The sequence below is a fragment of the Loxodonta africana genome, chromosome 15 (genome assembly GCF_030014295.1).
Source record: "Loxodonta africana isolate mLoxAfr1 chromosome 15, mLoxAfr1.hap2, whole genome shotgun sequence".
Classification (NCBI taxonomy): Eukaryota; Metazoa; Chordata; class Mammalia; order Proboscidea; family Elephantidae; genus Loxodonta; species Loxodonta africana.
The window spans coordinates 77,856,137-77,872,612 of record NC_087356.1 but is presented as its reverse complement, the minus strand read 5'-3'; the positions used below and the strand labels follow the sequence as shown (position 1 = coordinate 77,872,612).

Sequence of the window (16,476 nt, the reverse complement as noted above, 5' to 3'; positions counted from 1 at the left end):
CTTGGAGACATGGATGCCCTTTCCTGCCCCACCCTCCCCCTGTGCTTCCTCTCCACGCTCCTGGTACTTGCCCTCTAAGAAGAAGTACGTTGAGAGGACATTTCCAAAGGAAAACCAGGTCTGAGAAGAGAACACTGCCTCCACAGCTCAATGCTTGTTAGCACAAAGCCACTTGCATATTCGTGTCAGTGCCATGTGGCTCAGCCCATACATTGGCAGGTGAGTTTGTGGTTCTAGCCAGGTGAGTCAGCAGAGATGGAACATTCATTTATTTGAGCAAACATTAAATGTTAGTTCTCCTGAAAAGAAGCCCAGCATGCAGCCATAGGTCCTGGGTGGAGGTGGAGGTGGGGGCTGAGGTGCTGCTAGAAGTTGGAAAGAAGGCAAGGCGAGAGGAAGAACTGATGGAAGGCAGGGAAGAGGGAGTATTCCCCAACTTTCAAGGTGGCAAGTGGGACCTCCTGCCCATGGAGACACTGGCTGAGGAAAGGGAGGCGGGCCTAGGCTGATGGAGGAGCAAAGCAGAGATGGGACACGAGGTCGATTCCAGAGGCTTGATTTTATTGTGCAGTTTTCTTTTTCCTCAATGAGATGCCATAAGCTGTGGTGGCACTACACACAGTCACAGGACAGGACAGGGCTGCTGGTGGGGAGCTGGGGGTTAGGAAAAGCCACCTCACCTCCCAAGGCGTGTCCCACCCATGGGTCTCACTCCATGGCCTGCCTCTGGCCCCCAGAGGTCCCTGAAAAGCCAGGCCTGTGGGGCAGGGGGCTATCTGAGGGGCTCAGGCACCAGCTAGCAGGGGCTGGCACTGATGAGGGAGGGAGAAAAGAACCTCCTGAAGAAACACTTGGGCTAGACTCTGGGGGGCTCTGGGACTCCAGCCAGCCCGACTCCTTGGGTCCAGGTCAGAGTTCTGGATGCTCTTAGGGAGGGGCTTGTTTTCCTCTGCCACCTTCTCTACTGCTGGTCAGGACAGTAGGCTCACATTTCCGGCTTCCTTAGGTAGGGAGGGATGACATGCCCTCACCTCTTACCCCTTCAGCCAGCCCCTCATCAGCATTGCTCCCATCGGGATCTGCTTTCTCACTGAACTATGCCCCTGGCCCCAGGCCTCTGGGGGATTTCTACGGGGTCTTAAAGAGGGGATTTTTTTTTTGCTTTGGTTGAGGATGCTTTGGAAGATGCTCTGTTCTCTCACGTGATGGCCACAAATGCTTGGGGGGGTCCTTACCTCTGGGATCTTCAGGTGCCATCCCTGCCTGCTGAGGGATGGTCTCAGCATAGACCACACGGGTACCAGCCCCAGACACCCCATCCCCTCCTCACCCAGGTCTCTCCGCGGCCTCTGGTCCCCACTGGGCAAGGATGGTCCCCCAGGGATTGGTTATTTTTCTATCCCCCCTGCCCCATCCTCTCACTCTCCATTAGTTCCCCAACCCTGGCTTCCCTTTTCACAAACTCCAGAAGAAAAGGCAGGATAAACTCTAAATAAACCAGACAGAAGCAGCTCTGGAACAAAGAGTACAAAAGACAGCCAGTGGTGTGCAGAGAGGGTGTGAGGGGCTGTGGGGGTCGGGTGGCAGTGGGAGTGGGTAAATAATGGCATGCAGCACTGGGGTTCCTTATGAGAGGTGGAGTCCCTATTCCTCCCCGAGGTGTGTGAGGGACTGGGAGGAGGGGGTCAGCCGACTCAGAGAACTTGGGTCTCTGGACCAGGTCTTGTGGCTTCCTGTATCCTCTGTGGGCACAACCCGTCACAGGGAGATGAAATCCATGGCCTGGAGGAGAGGCAGGGAGAGCAGGAGCAGCAGCAGCCATGAAGTATTCTGGACCAGCAGGCTTATGCCCTCACACTTGACCAGTTTGTCTGTGGAGAGAGAATTGGGTAGGAGACAGGACAGGAAAGAAGAGAGACCAGCATTTAGGTAGGGACAGGCACAAAGTAAGGTGCATTGCCTTGGTATCAAGATGATCATGGGACCAAGTATCAATAGGACCAATCATCCTTCCTTCGAACACACATCAACTTATAAATCCTTCCTAGACATGGTCACAAGAAGACTGTGGGGAAGTAGGTATTATGGTCCCTATTTCCCTGAAGGGGAGGAAGGGGATTGGGGAGGCTAAGTGACTTTCCTAGAGTCATGATGGAAGTGTCTACAACACCACTCTGTCTCTCTGACTGGCACCTTAGCTCCTCAGACCCCCATTCACGCTGAAGGCAGTGGTTCCCCAGCGGACCAGGCAGCAGTTGGAGGACGTCAGGGGAGTGAGACCCCTCTCCCTCTAGTCCAGCCAGGACTGCCTGCTGCCCTCACCAGTCTGCCCCTCCCTAGCCTGTCTCCTCCAGCTCAGTGGGTTTTGCTGGGTACTTGCCATACCTCTGAAGACTGAGATGTTCTTGTTGGAGATGCTGAGAGGCTGGCCAGAGAGGCGGAGCTCACATGTATAGGTGCCCTCATCCTTGTTGGTGAAGCCATTTAAGTAGAGGACCTTAATGTCATACTTGCTAGTGAGGTTGGTCCGGGTGCGATATGAGTGCTCAGGCACTCCCAAAGTGCCTTCGATCACGTGTTTCTTGGTCTCGCGGGTCACGCTGAACTCGTACAGGATGGGCAAGGTGGTGGTGTTCTCATGGCGGCAGTCCAGGCGCAGGCTCTGGTTCACCAGGCAGGCTGTCAGGCTTGTCACCTTCTGCCCCCAGGCCACCTGAAAGACTGGCACCAGCAGTGCCCCCTCCGAGTTAGGAAGAGCCTGTGGAGCAGGGGATCTCCTAACCACATTAAGAGCAGAGATGGGGCCTAGTCAGGGGGGTCACAGGGGCCTGCTCTCTGAGCCCTTCTCCCACCCCAGGGGTCCCCAAGGGTCAGTCCAACTTCCCCACTGAAGACCCTAGCCTCGCTCCCTAGCCTGCTTGAGTCCTGGGTCCCACTAGCATGTTCCAAGGGCAGGAAGTCTTGGGAGTAGATCCAGGTTCCTGGATCCCATTTGGAGATTCTAATTCAATGGCAGGAGCCCTGGTAGTGCTGTGGTTTAGAGCTCAGGCTGCTAACCAAAAGGTCGGCAGTTGGAATCCACCAGCTGCTCCTTGGAAACCTTGTGGGGCAGTTCTACTATGTTCTCTAGGATTGCTATGAGTTGGAATAGACTCGTGGGCAATATGTATATATTTTTTAATCCAGTGGCTGGGGTGGGCCTGAGGGAGTTGTGTTTCCAAAAACCACCCAAGGCACTCAGATCAGCTAGGTTTGGGGAAATTGCTGACTTAAGGACGAAAAAGAGCCCTCTATACCTCAATCCCCTCCACTGTCTGTAAGGAAGAAGCTAGCTTCTCTGAGGAGGAGCAAGCCAGTGTGGCTGGACTCCCAGCCTTAGCCTTACACAGTACCTGTCAGCAGGAGAGCGATGCAGATGGCGGGGTTCATGGTGCCTGGAGCTCAGCCCTGGATCTGGGGTGGGGACAGGACGGGAATCAGCAAGAGATGGGGCAAGTGTCCCACATTTACTGCCAAGCCTGGGGCCCCTGGGGGATATGCCATAATGTCCATGGGTGGGGCATCCAAGCCCCCTCTACATCCCTCATTGAATGTGACACTGTCACCGGATTGTGGGGAAACGGCAGGCAGATGGGGGAGGTGGAGAGGGAGAATACCTCCTATAAGGGCGTGTGTCTATACCTGGCCATGAGCCCCTACTAGCTGGGTGATTTAGAATAAGTAACTTTATCTTTACAACCCCCAACCCCCTTCAGAAATGTCCTACCTATGAGGGCAGGGACTTCTTAGTTCTTGTTCAGAAAAAAAAAAAAAAAATCCCCAATGCCCAGAACAGTTCCTGGCATATAGTAGGTGCTCAAAAGATAATGAATGAATGGCTCTGAGCCTTAGGTACTCAAAGGGTTATGATGGGGATTAAGAAAGACGAGAAACATCTGGAACTATACCTGCTCCAAGGTAAGTGGCCCCACCAAGGTTAATTTCCTTCCTTCTAGAAGACAACATGGCTAGGGATGATGCCAGGTATGCGTGGGCTTAGGTGCTCCCAGATAATCCTGCACTTGACACAGAGCTGGAGGTGTTCCTGGGTGTGTGTGAGGGAAGTGAGAGTGCTCTTGGACTGCATATTAACCAAGGATGCTTCCAAATACTCAGCTTTCTGGGATTCCTGGGGCTGCAGTTTTCCAGTCTCTCTTCAGTGGCCTCCCTGCCTAGGCGCTCTGTCTTGTCGTTTTTGCAGCCTAGGTTGTACCAACATCCCAGCGAGGTGACACAGAGCAATAACCTAGCCGTCCGCATTGCTGCTCGCAGGGCAGAGGCCGCAGGAGGGGTGTGCGCCTGCGAGTACACGCAAGGCCCTGGCCTGGTGCTTGCGCCCGGGTGTGCACGTTGCGCCCTTGCCAAGACCAGGGCCCGGGGCCCTCAGGCCTGCGGTGCCCAAGGCTAAGGTCCCGCGACAGCTGCGGCTACCATCAAAACCCTCTCCGTCCCATCAGCGGAGCTGCTGCCGCTAGCAGATCCAGAAGCGCTTTCGGAAAGGGGGTCAGCATCTGGCTTTGATTCTCGGACACTGAGTCACTGAGGAGGGTGCGGGCTTGGGATTTAGGAGGGGAAGTGGGAGCGGAGGCCAGAGCAATAAAAGGGAAGAAATGGGATTGGAGGGGATTGTGGTGCCAAAGGGAGTGGGGAGAGCGGTTGACGGGCGCTGTCTGGGTTCATTTCCTCTGCCGTGTGTCTCCATCACGCAGACCAGAGAGGCTCTGCGCTCCCTCCCTCTCCAGCACCCGCTCGACTAGCCCCACCCGGATTCCACTTATATTCCAATTGAAGCCCCACTACCCCCTCTCAAGGAGCCCTGGTGGCGCAGTAGTTAAGCGCTTGGCTGCTAACCGAAAGATCGGCAGTTGCAAGCCATTAGCCGTTCCGTGGGAGAACGATGTGGCAGTCTGTTTCGGTAGAGATTTACAGCCTTCGAAACCCTATGGAGCAGTTCTACTCTGCCCTATAGGGTCGCTAAGAGTCCGAATCGACTCGACTGCAACCGGTATACCACTCCCCCGTCCTTTTCCAGCTCTCTCCTCCCCCGTCTGCCCGCCTTCCTGCCAGTCCCCGCCCGCGGCACTGCGGTTTCCCTTTCCTCGGTGCCCCGCACCCCACCTGCCGCGGGGTCGCGGGGCAGAGATGCTTTTCGGCTGGTCATCATCCGCCTCCCCCTCCACCCCCAATTCCACCCACCTCCCTTTGCAAGCTGAATTTGGGGACTTCTGGATACAGAGAAGAGCCCAAGGCTGTCCCTGGCGCCCTACCTCCCCATTCTCCTCTGCACCTCACCATCCCCCCGCAGGCGAAAGCCCCAGAGCCCCTTCCCGAAGGCGAGGGGCGGCGTGGCCCCTGCTCAGCAGTGGCTCCCACTCCCGCCCGCGCCTGGGGAACAGGCCCCTAGCCAAACTCTGCGCGGCCCATTCCCGGGCGCACTCAGACTGTTTGGGGAGGCCCCGGGTTAGCTGGGCTTGCACCGGCGGCTGGGGGCTGTGCCTGCGTCCCTGTCCCCGCCCCAGCCACCGCTCCCACCTGGGCCTCGTTCCTCCGCTGCTACAGCTTCCTCGGGACGCGCCGTCGCCTCCAGTTGCTGCGTCCAGCTCAGTGCCCGCAGTTTTCACCGAGGGTGGGGGAGGTGGGGGGTGGAGAGGGCCCGGGGCTCAGCCAATCAGAGGCTGAGGGGGTAGACAGGATGCGGAGAGAGGGGGAGGAGGCGGTCCCGTATTGGTGTAGGAGAAGGGCCTGCTGCCGCAGGAGAAGGGGACCTCAGCCCTATGGCTGGCAGGCCTGGCCAGGGATGGGAGGGTGCGGGACCCCGGGGATCAGGGTGGGGCACCAGGAGGCGCCGAAGGAACATTCGCCACCTCCTAGAGCCCCGCAATGGCTGCTTCCCTTATAAGGCTTTAACCCTTTCTTCCAACCTATTCTTCAGAAGTCTGTGGAAAAATCCAGGGCTAACGGGAGGACAGAGGCCAGGAACCCGCCACCCTGGGCGTCTTTTCCAGCTGGAGCCCACCTCCTCTGGAAACTCCAGTGAGAGATTTGGAGTTGGAATGTTCTAGTCTTTCTCCCATAGGGAGCCAAAAAAAAAAAAAAAGGAAGCCAGTTGAGTGTTTTTCCATATTGGAGCAGCCCTTCGGAAGCATGGCTGGAGCTGCACCCTCCCAGTCCCAGCCATCATGCCCCACCCCCTCGCCCGTCCCGAAGACCCAGCATTTGAGGAGAGCCCTCAGGGGATTTGTGCTCTGGGACTCTTTCATCTCCCTCAGCTCCTGTGTTGATACCTGCCACCCAGACAGCTAGAAGGTTCTTCCCGACTCCATTTCCTCCCCAGGCAGTTTGGTCTTCAGACAAGGAAAGGGCCCAGACCTCTCCGTGCTGGGCACATCACATACAGGGCCACGTTTATCCCACAGTAACCTGCCAGGTTGATCATCGTCCCATTTCATCCCATCCCACTCCCCATCCCATCTTTTGGCTAGTCAGTGGATAGATCTGGCCAGTCCACCCGGTACAACTCCAAACCCTTAACGCTAAGCCACTTCACTCTGCTGCGTCCCAGCGCACGGAGGAGATAAGAGCCGAACTGTGGGAGAGGGGAGGAGGTAGGGACCAACTAGAAAGGAGAAGACTGAGACCAAGCTGTAATCCCCAGGCACCCCCCCAGCCCGTGAATGTGATGTCACTAGAAGCCCTCTGGTGTTTTTTACAGCAGTTGCTGAGGACTGGTCTCTCCCATCCACAGCTGCAGTGCATTTTCTTTTTTTTGAGCAAAGGTTTATTTGATTGATTTGCATCCTTGTGGCCTCTTTGTGAATTCTGGTCAGGACATCCTAAGGCTGGCCCTGCTTCGCAGCCATCTGCCTGCCCATCTCTCCTATTTCTTCGTAGAAGTTAGCCCTGGCACCTTCTTTACAGCTTTCATTACTGTAATGGCACTGCTGGAAGCCAGCCCTGGTCTCCCAATTAACTTCCCTGCCCTCCCTCAGAGGGTTGAGTGGCCTCCTTGCAGTCAGAGTGATGGAACTTTCTATCTGAACTGAGCCTGAGGATGGCTGAGTCCACTTTGGTAAACAGCAGAAGCTCCCAGGGCACTATGGGAAAAACACAGCTATCTCTGCCTGGCTCCCACCTCCCTAATCTAGTAGTAGAGCTGAGTGGGCCTACCTTTTCACAGGCTCCCCCAGGATCTGGGGACTACAGAATACTGACCTGGTAAGACCACCCGTTTTCATAGATGAAGAAACCGGACTTCTCAATGTTATCCAGGTAATTGTTAAGGCTCTGGGAGTCCTGGCCCCTGGCTCCGACCTCCTGTACCTCATCTTCCCCCTTCTTCATTGCCTCTCCCTGCTGCCCTCAGACACACTGGCCTCCTCCATGTCACCCATGCCAGGGTACCCTTTCCTGCTTGACAGCTTTCTGATTCTCAGTCCAGAGATCTTTCCTATCAGAACACAATTGCTTTAACTTGGGACCTGATTACCACCCCGCAACCAAACACAGCTAGGGGCTGGACTGGGTTCCTTTTTTGACAGGACACGGGTATACCCAGAGAGGCCCCTTGACAGCAGAGGGATCTGGGCTCTGGCCATCTGAACTCTGACTGCTCCATTTCCCAGTCTCCAGCCCTGTCTCCAAGTGCGGCTGGGTGGGCGCCCTAGCTGTGCTATTTTGGTAGGGTTATGAGTACCTGGCCTACTTTCTGGGTACATTGCCTTCAGGAAGGGGAGGGGAGTGTGGACTGTAGAAGGTGTGGCATTTGTGTGTCTGCTAAAGCAAGGTCTCCAGGTGGTATGGAGTTAATGGCTTAGAAGAAATGGTCCTGGGGGCTGGATGGGACACAAGATGGTGAAGGGAAGGAGATTTAAAAATTCCCAATTACTGATGAACAGGATCGAAGTGCTAAAAGTAGGGTTTAAAGGACTCCACCCAAGGCAAGATTTCCTGATAGACTGCGAGGACCTTCTTGGTCCTTTAAATTTCCTCTCCTACCATCTCCAGTTGCCCCAGCTAGAGACACATAAGACATAAACGTCTCTAAAAATGCAAATTCTTATGGGATGACCCCACCCTAGGGGTCATCCTATAAGAATGACTGAACACATGACACCTGATTCTGGACAGGTGATGTCTACAGCAGTTTATTAGTCACATACACTCACAGCCCTGGGGGTGGGAGGAGGACACTGCATGCTACCCAGGGCCCGGTATGGGCTGCACTCAGGAACAACCAGGGGCTATGGGAAGCAGATTTTGTAGTATCAAGAGGGTGGGGTTCCCCCTGATTCCCAGAGGAGGATGTGATTGACTTGTTTGAATAATTCTGCGGGCAGGCGGGGAACTGAAACCCTCTACTCAGAGATAGGCAGGCACTAAGCCTGGTCCCTGTATGAAGGAGGGTTGTTTGGCTAGGAGACCTTATCAGTGGGCGAAGAATAGGGAGAAGAGTTATGGTTAAGCCATCTGAGGCCCTCCTGGTCTTACCAGATGTCAAGGTGGCACATAATATTAATTTTAGGCCTTATACAATATACTGCCCTTCCTTGGGAAGGGCTGTGTTTTTGTTTTAAGGTTATACTTTTCTACTTTTTTTTTTTTTTAATTAAAAAAAATTGTATTTTAGATGAAGGTTTACAAAGCAAATTAGTTTCTTATTGAACAATTAGTACACATATTGTTTCGTGACACTGGTTGCCAATACCACGACATGTCAACACTCTCCCCTTCTCCACCTTAGGTTTCCCGTTACCAGGTTTTCTGTCCCCTCCTGCTTCTTCGTCCTTGCCCCTGGGCTGGTGTGCATTTTGTTTTACGGGCCTGTCTAATCTTTGGCTGAAGAGTAAACCTCAGGAGTTACTTAGATACTGAGTTAAAAGGTTATCTGGGGCCATACTCTCGGGGTTTCTCCAGTCTCTGTCAGACCAGCAAGTCTGGTCTTTTTTTTTTTTTTTTTTGTGAGTTAGAATCTTGTTCTACATTTTTTCTAGGTCTTTCTACCTTTTTGGAGTGGTGGTGGGTAGTATGTACGTTTTTAATGTCATTGCTTAGCCCTTCCCCCTAAAATCACAGCTTCCTGTTGATCTTCAAAGCTCTTTGGAAACACTACTAGTCTATGTACTCAAAAAATCTGGGAACCACTGTTCTACACTCTTCTGCTCTTCTAGCTGAAGTCAACTCCCTGAGTGAGGTCGGCTTCCCAAAGAACTGCATGTTTAGTTGGAGACTGTGACAAATAAAACATAAAGGGTATCTATTAGAATGCAGGGGCAGAGGGTGAGAGGACAAAGCACCAATGGAGATATAATTTCATTTTCAACAGTTATTTATTTAAAATTTTTTATTCATGGATGCTTAATTAATCAAATAATTACAAGATATTTTTGGGTACCAACAATGTTCCAGGTGTAGGGATGGACCCAGGGAATACAAAGACCAATAGAACACAATCTCTGCCCTCAAAGGCTTGTTCCAATGGGGGAGATAGAAATGGTGTATAGATAATTAGAAAACAGTAGGGTAAGTGCTTAGCTAGAGATGTGTATAGGGTACCCTGTGAGCCCAAAGTAGAAACAAATGATGACCCAGTCTGTCAGGGAGAGCTTCTTGGAGGAAGTGAGGAATGAGTTGAGTCTTTAACGATGAATGGGAGTTGCCTAGGAGTGGTAGATGGTTACATTCATGGCCTCAGATGAATCATGCCTCCTGATATCCATGCCTTTGTGTGATTCCCTTCCACATTGATTCTGGGCTTAGCCATGTGCCTTCTTTGGCCAATGGGCTGTCAGCAAGTGTGATGCAAGCAGAAGCTTGATAAATATTTGTGCATTGGGGCTTGTCTTATTGGAATTCAGTTGCCACGTGAGGAAGTCTGAGCTAGCATGTGGAGAACTGAGGTGCCCCGGCTCACATCAACTACTCTTTGGAATCAGCCAGCCCCCAGTTCACCTGCCAAGTGACCACAAAAGCAATTGACACCACATGGAACAGAAATGAACCATCCCAAGTAGACCCACTGTGGTGGTTCTGAAACCTGGATGCAAATTCTTTGACTCTCGTGCACCAAGAGGTGAAGTCTATGTCCTCTCCTCTTGAGTCTCAGTGGGATTGCGACTGTGGAAGTGATGAAGGGACTTCTGAATTTAGGTCATGAAAGGTCATGTAGCTTCTACCTCATTTGGTGGGACACTCAACTCTTGGTGCCCTGAGCCACCATTTAAGTACTCTGACTACTCTGAGGTATTGTGTAGGCACTGTAGATAGTCCTAAGTGAACTCAGCCTTCAAAGTCATTCCAGTCCAGGCTTCAGACATGTGAATAAAGAAACCTCCATACAATTTCAGCTTAAAGCTGTTTGAGTCATCAGCCCGGATGTTTGAGTTTTCAAGCTGAGGACCCAGATATTGTGGAACAAAGAGAAATCTGAATTCCTTGGCCCACAGAATCATTGAGCATGATAAAATGGTTGTTGTTTTAGGCCACTAAGGTTTTGGGTGATTTCTTATGCAACAGCAGATACCTGATACATAAATTGGTACCTAGAAATGTGGTGCTGCCTTAAAAACCTGAACATGTGGCATTGACTTTGGAACTGGGTGGTATATGAAGGCTGGAAAAGGGGCAAGGAGCCTGTTGCATCGGTTGGAGGAGTGGTGAATGAACTGTGAGGGGAGGCTGGAAGAAAAGTGAAGAAACTGCTTGAGGGCTGGAACAAGGGTGATTTGTGTTATGCGGTGGTGGAACCATTGGCAAAAATGTTGCTTGGGGTAACTTAGAAGATAGAAAATGTACCAAAATTATAGATTTGACCAAAGCGGGTCTGGAGGAAGAATGTCCAAAATGTCATTTGGGTGCTTCTAATTACTATGACAAGCTGTTGTTAAGAGAGAAAGATGAGCCAAACAAAGACCTGTCTTGTTTTCTAGGTGAGAAAAGAAAACCAGCTCTCATTTCCAGTCTCTCTAGCAGGCAAAAGATTCTCAAATCTTTTGGTCAAAGGTAAAGAGTAAATCAAGGGTATGATTGTAGGACCCTTTGTTAAAAACTGAGAAAGATTTAAGGTGTTGCCTAGTAGACTTTCTCAGCTAAGTAAAAGGATTTCTAAGAGTATTAAAAATATTTTCCCACAACCACAGTAGAGAAAGGCCATCTGAAATAATTATGTATGTGGCTCTTCATGCATGGAGTGGACTCCAATAATATTCACAAAAAATTCATAAAGTTTTAAAGAGTATTGTATTGGCAAAAGCTCCACCAGTTTGGACTAAAACGGACTGAGACAATTCAAAATGAAAACAGGCTTCTGGGCCCCCAAATTTCTATGGGCATGAAGCTGGCCCAAGTAAACATGGGTCTTTTCTTATGGAAAAGGAAGGACCTCTCAGAGGGCAGAACCAAGAGCCCAGAGAATGTTAACTAAGAACCAAGGAGAACTGGGCCCTATTCAGGTAACATTCCCTACCTCTAGAGTAGGGATCCTGATGCCATGTGCCTGGCTGGGTTTCAGAATTGCTTGGAACCAGTGTTTGCTATGTGCCTTCTATATCCACCCCTTTTTAATGGGAGCATCTATTGAGGTTATCTTGTCCCTGTTTCACCGTTGTATGCTGGGTATGTTTGGGGCAGATATCTTGCCTTTTTAGTTCACAAGCCTCTGGATCAAGAGGACCCACAGCTGAGGAGTTGTACCTGAGGACCCTCAGTGACATCCAGACCTGCTGCACAGTATGAGACCATGGACTTTGAGCCCAATGCCATGATCGGATAAGACTCTGGGTGTTTTGGGAAGGGTGGGTGGGAGGAATGTGCACCATTAGGGGTAGAGGACAGACTGTGGTAGATTGCTACATTCATGGCCACTAATGAATTGTACCTCTTTTACATTGACTCTAGGCTTGACCATATGGCTTGCTTTGGCCAAAAGGACTTCTGCAAACATGATGCAAGGGGAGACCTGATAAATATTTGCCCATTTGAGCTTGCATCTTGGAACCCAGCTGCCATATGAGGAAGCCTGAACTAGCCACACAGAGAGCTCTGAAGTGCTCCAGATGACAGCCCCACCCAATTGCCAGATGTTGAGTGAGCCCCTTCAATGTCATCCTGTCCCCAGCCCACCTGTCAGCTGACCACAAACGCATGAATGAGCCCAACCAACACCACATGGAGCAGAGATGAGCCATCCCAGCTGATTCCTGACCAAGTTGCTACCCCACAGAATTATTGTTGCCTTTAGTTACTAATTGGGGTGGTTTTTTACACAGTGTTAGATAACTAATAAACTAGATGAGAGGGGGGAAGGGCATTTAAGATAGGGGAGATAACATGAGTGAAGGCTAAGAGACGAAACAGGAAAGTGGATGTGAAGAGATACAGGCAGTTTGGGTTGCTCGAGGCAGTGACAGTTGAGAGCTGGCCCTGGAGGAAGGGATGAAGGTTGATGAAGTTGATGAAAGTTGATGAAGCCCCTGTCTGCATGGAACTGGGTAATGAGGGGTCAGAAAAGGCTTAAAGGATGGAAGTGAAATGGCCAAATGTGTTCTGTAGAAAGGTTACCCTGGGGGCGGCTTGGGGGTAAACTGAGGTCACATAGACCCTCTCCTGCCCGGGTAGTTCTTTACTCTTATAGCATATTCAGAGCAGTGATGGGCAGGTGAAAGGCAGCTTCTGGGGGAGCAAGGTGGTGTGATGGATACTTCCTTGAGGTCAGGTCTGTGTCTGTCCTGCTGTATCTCTAGGGCCTCAATAAATAAATCTTTTTTCTTTTTTGTTATTATCGAGAATACACACAGCAAACCCACCAATTCAACCATTTCTTCCTGTGCAATTCAGAGACATTGATTACATTCTTTGAATTGTGCAACCAATCTCACCCTCTTTTCTGAGTTTTCCCTCCCCCATTAACATAAACTCACTACCCCCTAAGGTTCCTGTGTAATCTTTTGAGGAGTTGCTGTTGTCACTTTGATCTCATGTAGATAATTCTTTAAAGAACACAATGCTCAAGGAGACTTCCTTTACTAGTTAAGCTAAATGATTGTTTGGCCTTAAGAAAACTGCAGGGGATATTTTTGGTTTAAATTTTTAAAAATTATCTCAGGGCAATAGTTTCAAGGGTTCATCCAGCCTCCATGGCTTCAGAAGGTCTGGATTCCTGAGAATTTGAAATTCAGTTCTGTATTTTCCCCTTTTGATCAGGATTCTCCTCTAGAATCTTTGATCAAAATGTTCAGTAAAGGCAGCCAGGCACCATCTACTTCCTGGTCTCATAGCAAAGGAGGCAGTTGTTCTTGGAGGCAATTAGCCACACATTCCATATCCTCCTTGTATTCCTGACTCTCCTTCTTCCTCTGTTGCTCCAGGCAAATAGAGACCAATTGTTCCTTGGATGTCCACTTGCAAGTTTTAAGACCCCAGGCACCACGCAGTGAACTAGGAGGTAGAACAGAAACACTAAACATGTTGTTGGGCCAATTAACCGGGATGCCCCATGAAACCATGACCCTAAACCTCCAAACCAAGGAACCACATTCCATGAGGTTTTTGGCTATACATAAGCAGCCTCAGCAGCTGCTCCTTTTTTTTTTTTTTCTTTCTTTTTGTCACTGTTATATCTATCACACTTTTGCCAGTTCAACCTTTTACAGGTGTACAACTTATTGACAGCAATTACAATAATCAGCTGTGCAACCCTACCCATAATCAATGTGATTTTTCCATCAACATTAACCCCTCCTTTTCCCCTCCGTCTCACCCCTAATAAACTTTGTTCTCTATACATTTCCCTTTTCTTGTCTTTTTATGTAAGTGAGGTCGTACGATATTTGTCCTTTCATGATTAGCTTATTTCACTCAGCATAATGTCTTCCAGCTCCTTCTATACTGTAGCACGTTTCAAGACTTCATTTCTTCTACTGGCTGAGTAGAATTCCATTGTATGTATTTACCACGTCTGTAAATCCTTTTTGAATGAAGGCGAAAAGAAATAAGAGCAGCCCGTATTGTAGGTGCTGCCTATGAAGCAGAAAGGAGGGGATTCAAAGGAGGGTCTGGAAACAACCAAGGGAGTGGTTGTTTTCTGGAAAGTGGAAGAAAGTCATTTCTGACACAGAGAGTCTTGGAAATAAGGGGATGGAGTCATGAACTGCACATTCTGACGTTCCATCTGGATAGAGCATAGAGTGGGAAAAGGGGCAGGGCGAGAGCCAGATCACGGAAGATTTATCAGGCTGAAGATTTTAGACTTTGTCCAGTGAGCAGTGGGGAGCCGTGGACGGGTCTAAAGCAGGGGAGAAGTATGATGAGATTTGCAGTTTACAGGCATTAGTGGAGCTGGGGCAAGGGTATGGGATTGGAATGATGCCTGAGTAGAGGCAGAGGGACCTGGGAGCACAGGGGCATGAGTTCAGATGAGAAAGATCGAGGGCCTGAAATGGGGCCAGAGCAGTGAAGATAGAGAAGATGGGACAGATAGGAGAGGCCTTGCATCAGGAGAGTTCACAGTACGTGAGCACTGCCTACTGGGGAGGTATCTCCCAGGCTCCTGGATACTCTGAAGGATGACGTTTCATTCACTGGGAAGAGAGGAGGCAGCTTTGAGGTAGTTTTGGCCAAGCTGAGTTTGAAGTGCCTGTGGGACATCTATGTGGAGCGGTCCAGTTCAGAGCTGAGGAGCGAGGTGTGAGCAGAGGGTGGGTATCTGGTAGTTGTTTGCAAATAGGCGATAACGAACATCCAGGGAGCATGTGTAGACCTAGAAGACAAGAGAACCCAGCATAGGACCCAAAGGAGCACTGATATTTAAGGCAGGAGCAGCAGGGAAGGAGCTGAGGAGGGGCCAGGGGGATGGGAGAACCAGGAGAGAGGAACACCACAGAAATGGGTAAGTTACAGTGAGGGAGTGGTCAGTTGGTATCACATTTGGACTAAAATGTATCCATTAGATTTAGCAACAAGGAGGTTACTGGTGAGGGCAGTTTTAGAAGAGGGTGGGAGCCGAAGCCTGAAAGCCAGGGGTTGGGGAAGTAAGAGTGGGAGAGGAACCCTGTAAGTGAAGGCAGAGACACTTAGGGCTCCCTCTTCTCTCAAGGGTAGTTGGGGGCGGGGATATGGACTGTTGGGTTTCTGTAGCACAGGGTGGCTGAGAGACCTGCCTGTTGGTAAAATCTTCCCTGTGCCTGTCTCCTGGGCAGCTGCGCTTGGCAAAGATGAGCAAGGTTCCTGGTCTGTGGGGCTGGAGGGGCTGTGTGCAGCCTCTACCTCAGGGCTTTGGCTTGGCTGAGCTGAGCTGCTCTCCGTCTGCACAAAGCCTGGGAGCGGAGCAGGGGACAGAAAGGGCTGTCTGAGAGGTGACAATAGCTCCCCTGAGTCCTGACTCAGTCTCTCTGGTGAAGAGAAAATGAATTAGCAGTTTTTTGGCAGGTACGGCTGTGCCTGGGAATAAACAAGACTCATCCTTGTGGAATGTGAGCATAGTTAGCTTTTTTTTTGTGGCTTTTGGAAAGAAAAAATACAAGCAGTGATCACACAGCTCTCTGAAGCCACCTCTACCTCAACTTTCCACAGATAGGGCCCATCTCTAGCAAAGCTGCTTTGTAAACAAGCTGCTGCCTCCTGATTTACAAGCTTGTCCTTCTGAAGAGGTTGACAATTACCCAACACCTTTTGCCAACTGGCTTCGGCCAATAGAAGTGCAGCATGCAAATGTAGCATCCGGCAGCTACTGTGGGTCAGGCTGAGCCAAACCAAACCAAAAAACCAAACCCATTGCCATCAAGTGAATTCGGACTCATAGTGACCCTGTAGGACAGAGTAGAACGGCTCCATAGGGTTTCCAAGGAACGGCTGGTGGGTTTGAACTAATGGGGAAGAGAAAAAAAATCTGAAATTTTTTTTTATGTTGGAGACATTTCTGCTGTTTATTGGCAGGAAGGGAAGCAGGAAAATGTTGATGGGTTTTTCTTTTTTCCAAAGTGCATTGCGTAGGAAATCATGTGAGTTCCAGCTCCCCTGGATGAAAGCATGTGGTGAGTGTGTGTGTGTATCTGGGGGTGGTGGTGGGGTGGTGGTGGTGGAGGGGCTGGAGCTCACCGTTCATCCAGGTGCAGCCAACTCTAGGCACCCCTCTCTTCAGCTTGCTCTTAGCCCCAGGCCAGGAAGACCTCTGTCCTTCCAGCCTCCCAGGAGCTTTGGAGGAATGGGCAAAACTGCCAGGAGTGACTCTGAGCATGAAAGCTTTCTTAGCCAAATCTTGGGTGTCTTTCTCTTTCGCCTTCACTCCATTTCCGATCACCCATCCAAGTTTGGATTCTATCTGCAAAATGTCCTTTGGAGCCAGCCCTTCCTCTCCATGCCCACTGACATAACCCTAGCCCTAGTCTGCATTTCTTTTGCTTGGACCATTGCAGTAGCCTGCTAGTTGGCCTCCTACCTTTCTTG

The 16,476-nt window shown here is 50.5% G+C and overlaps 1 protein-coding gene across 2 annotated transcripts; it reads right to left on the bottom strand.

Annotated features, from left to right (window-relative positions):
• Window positions 1-540: 540 nt before the first annotated feature.
• On the bottom strand, window positions 541-5,675 carry THY1 (Thy-1 cell surface antigen). Of its 2 annotated transcripts, none has more exons than XM_003418195.4 (4): window positions 5,572-5,675; window positions 3,393-3,453; window positions 2,386-2,721; window positions 541-1,871 (listed from the first exon to the last, which is right to left on the bottom strand). In XM_003418195.4, the coding sequence occupies exons 2-4, from the start codon at window positions 3,427-3,429 to the stop codon at window positions 1,759-1,761; spliced, it is 486 nt and encodes a 161-aa protein (XP_003418243.1). In that variant the 5' UTR covers window positions 3,430-3,453; window positions 5,572-5,675; the 3' UTR covers window positions 541-1,758. The 2 variants fall into 2 exon arrangements, with proteins under 2 accessions (XP_003418243.1, XP_064125014.1); XM_064268944.1 differs by lacking the exon at window positions 5,572-5,675 and adding an exon at window positions 3,948-4,370.
• Between the last annotated feature and the right edge of the window lie 10,801 nt (window positions 5,676-16,476).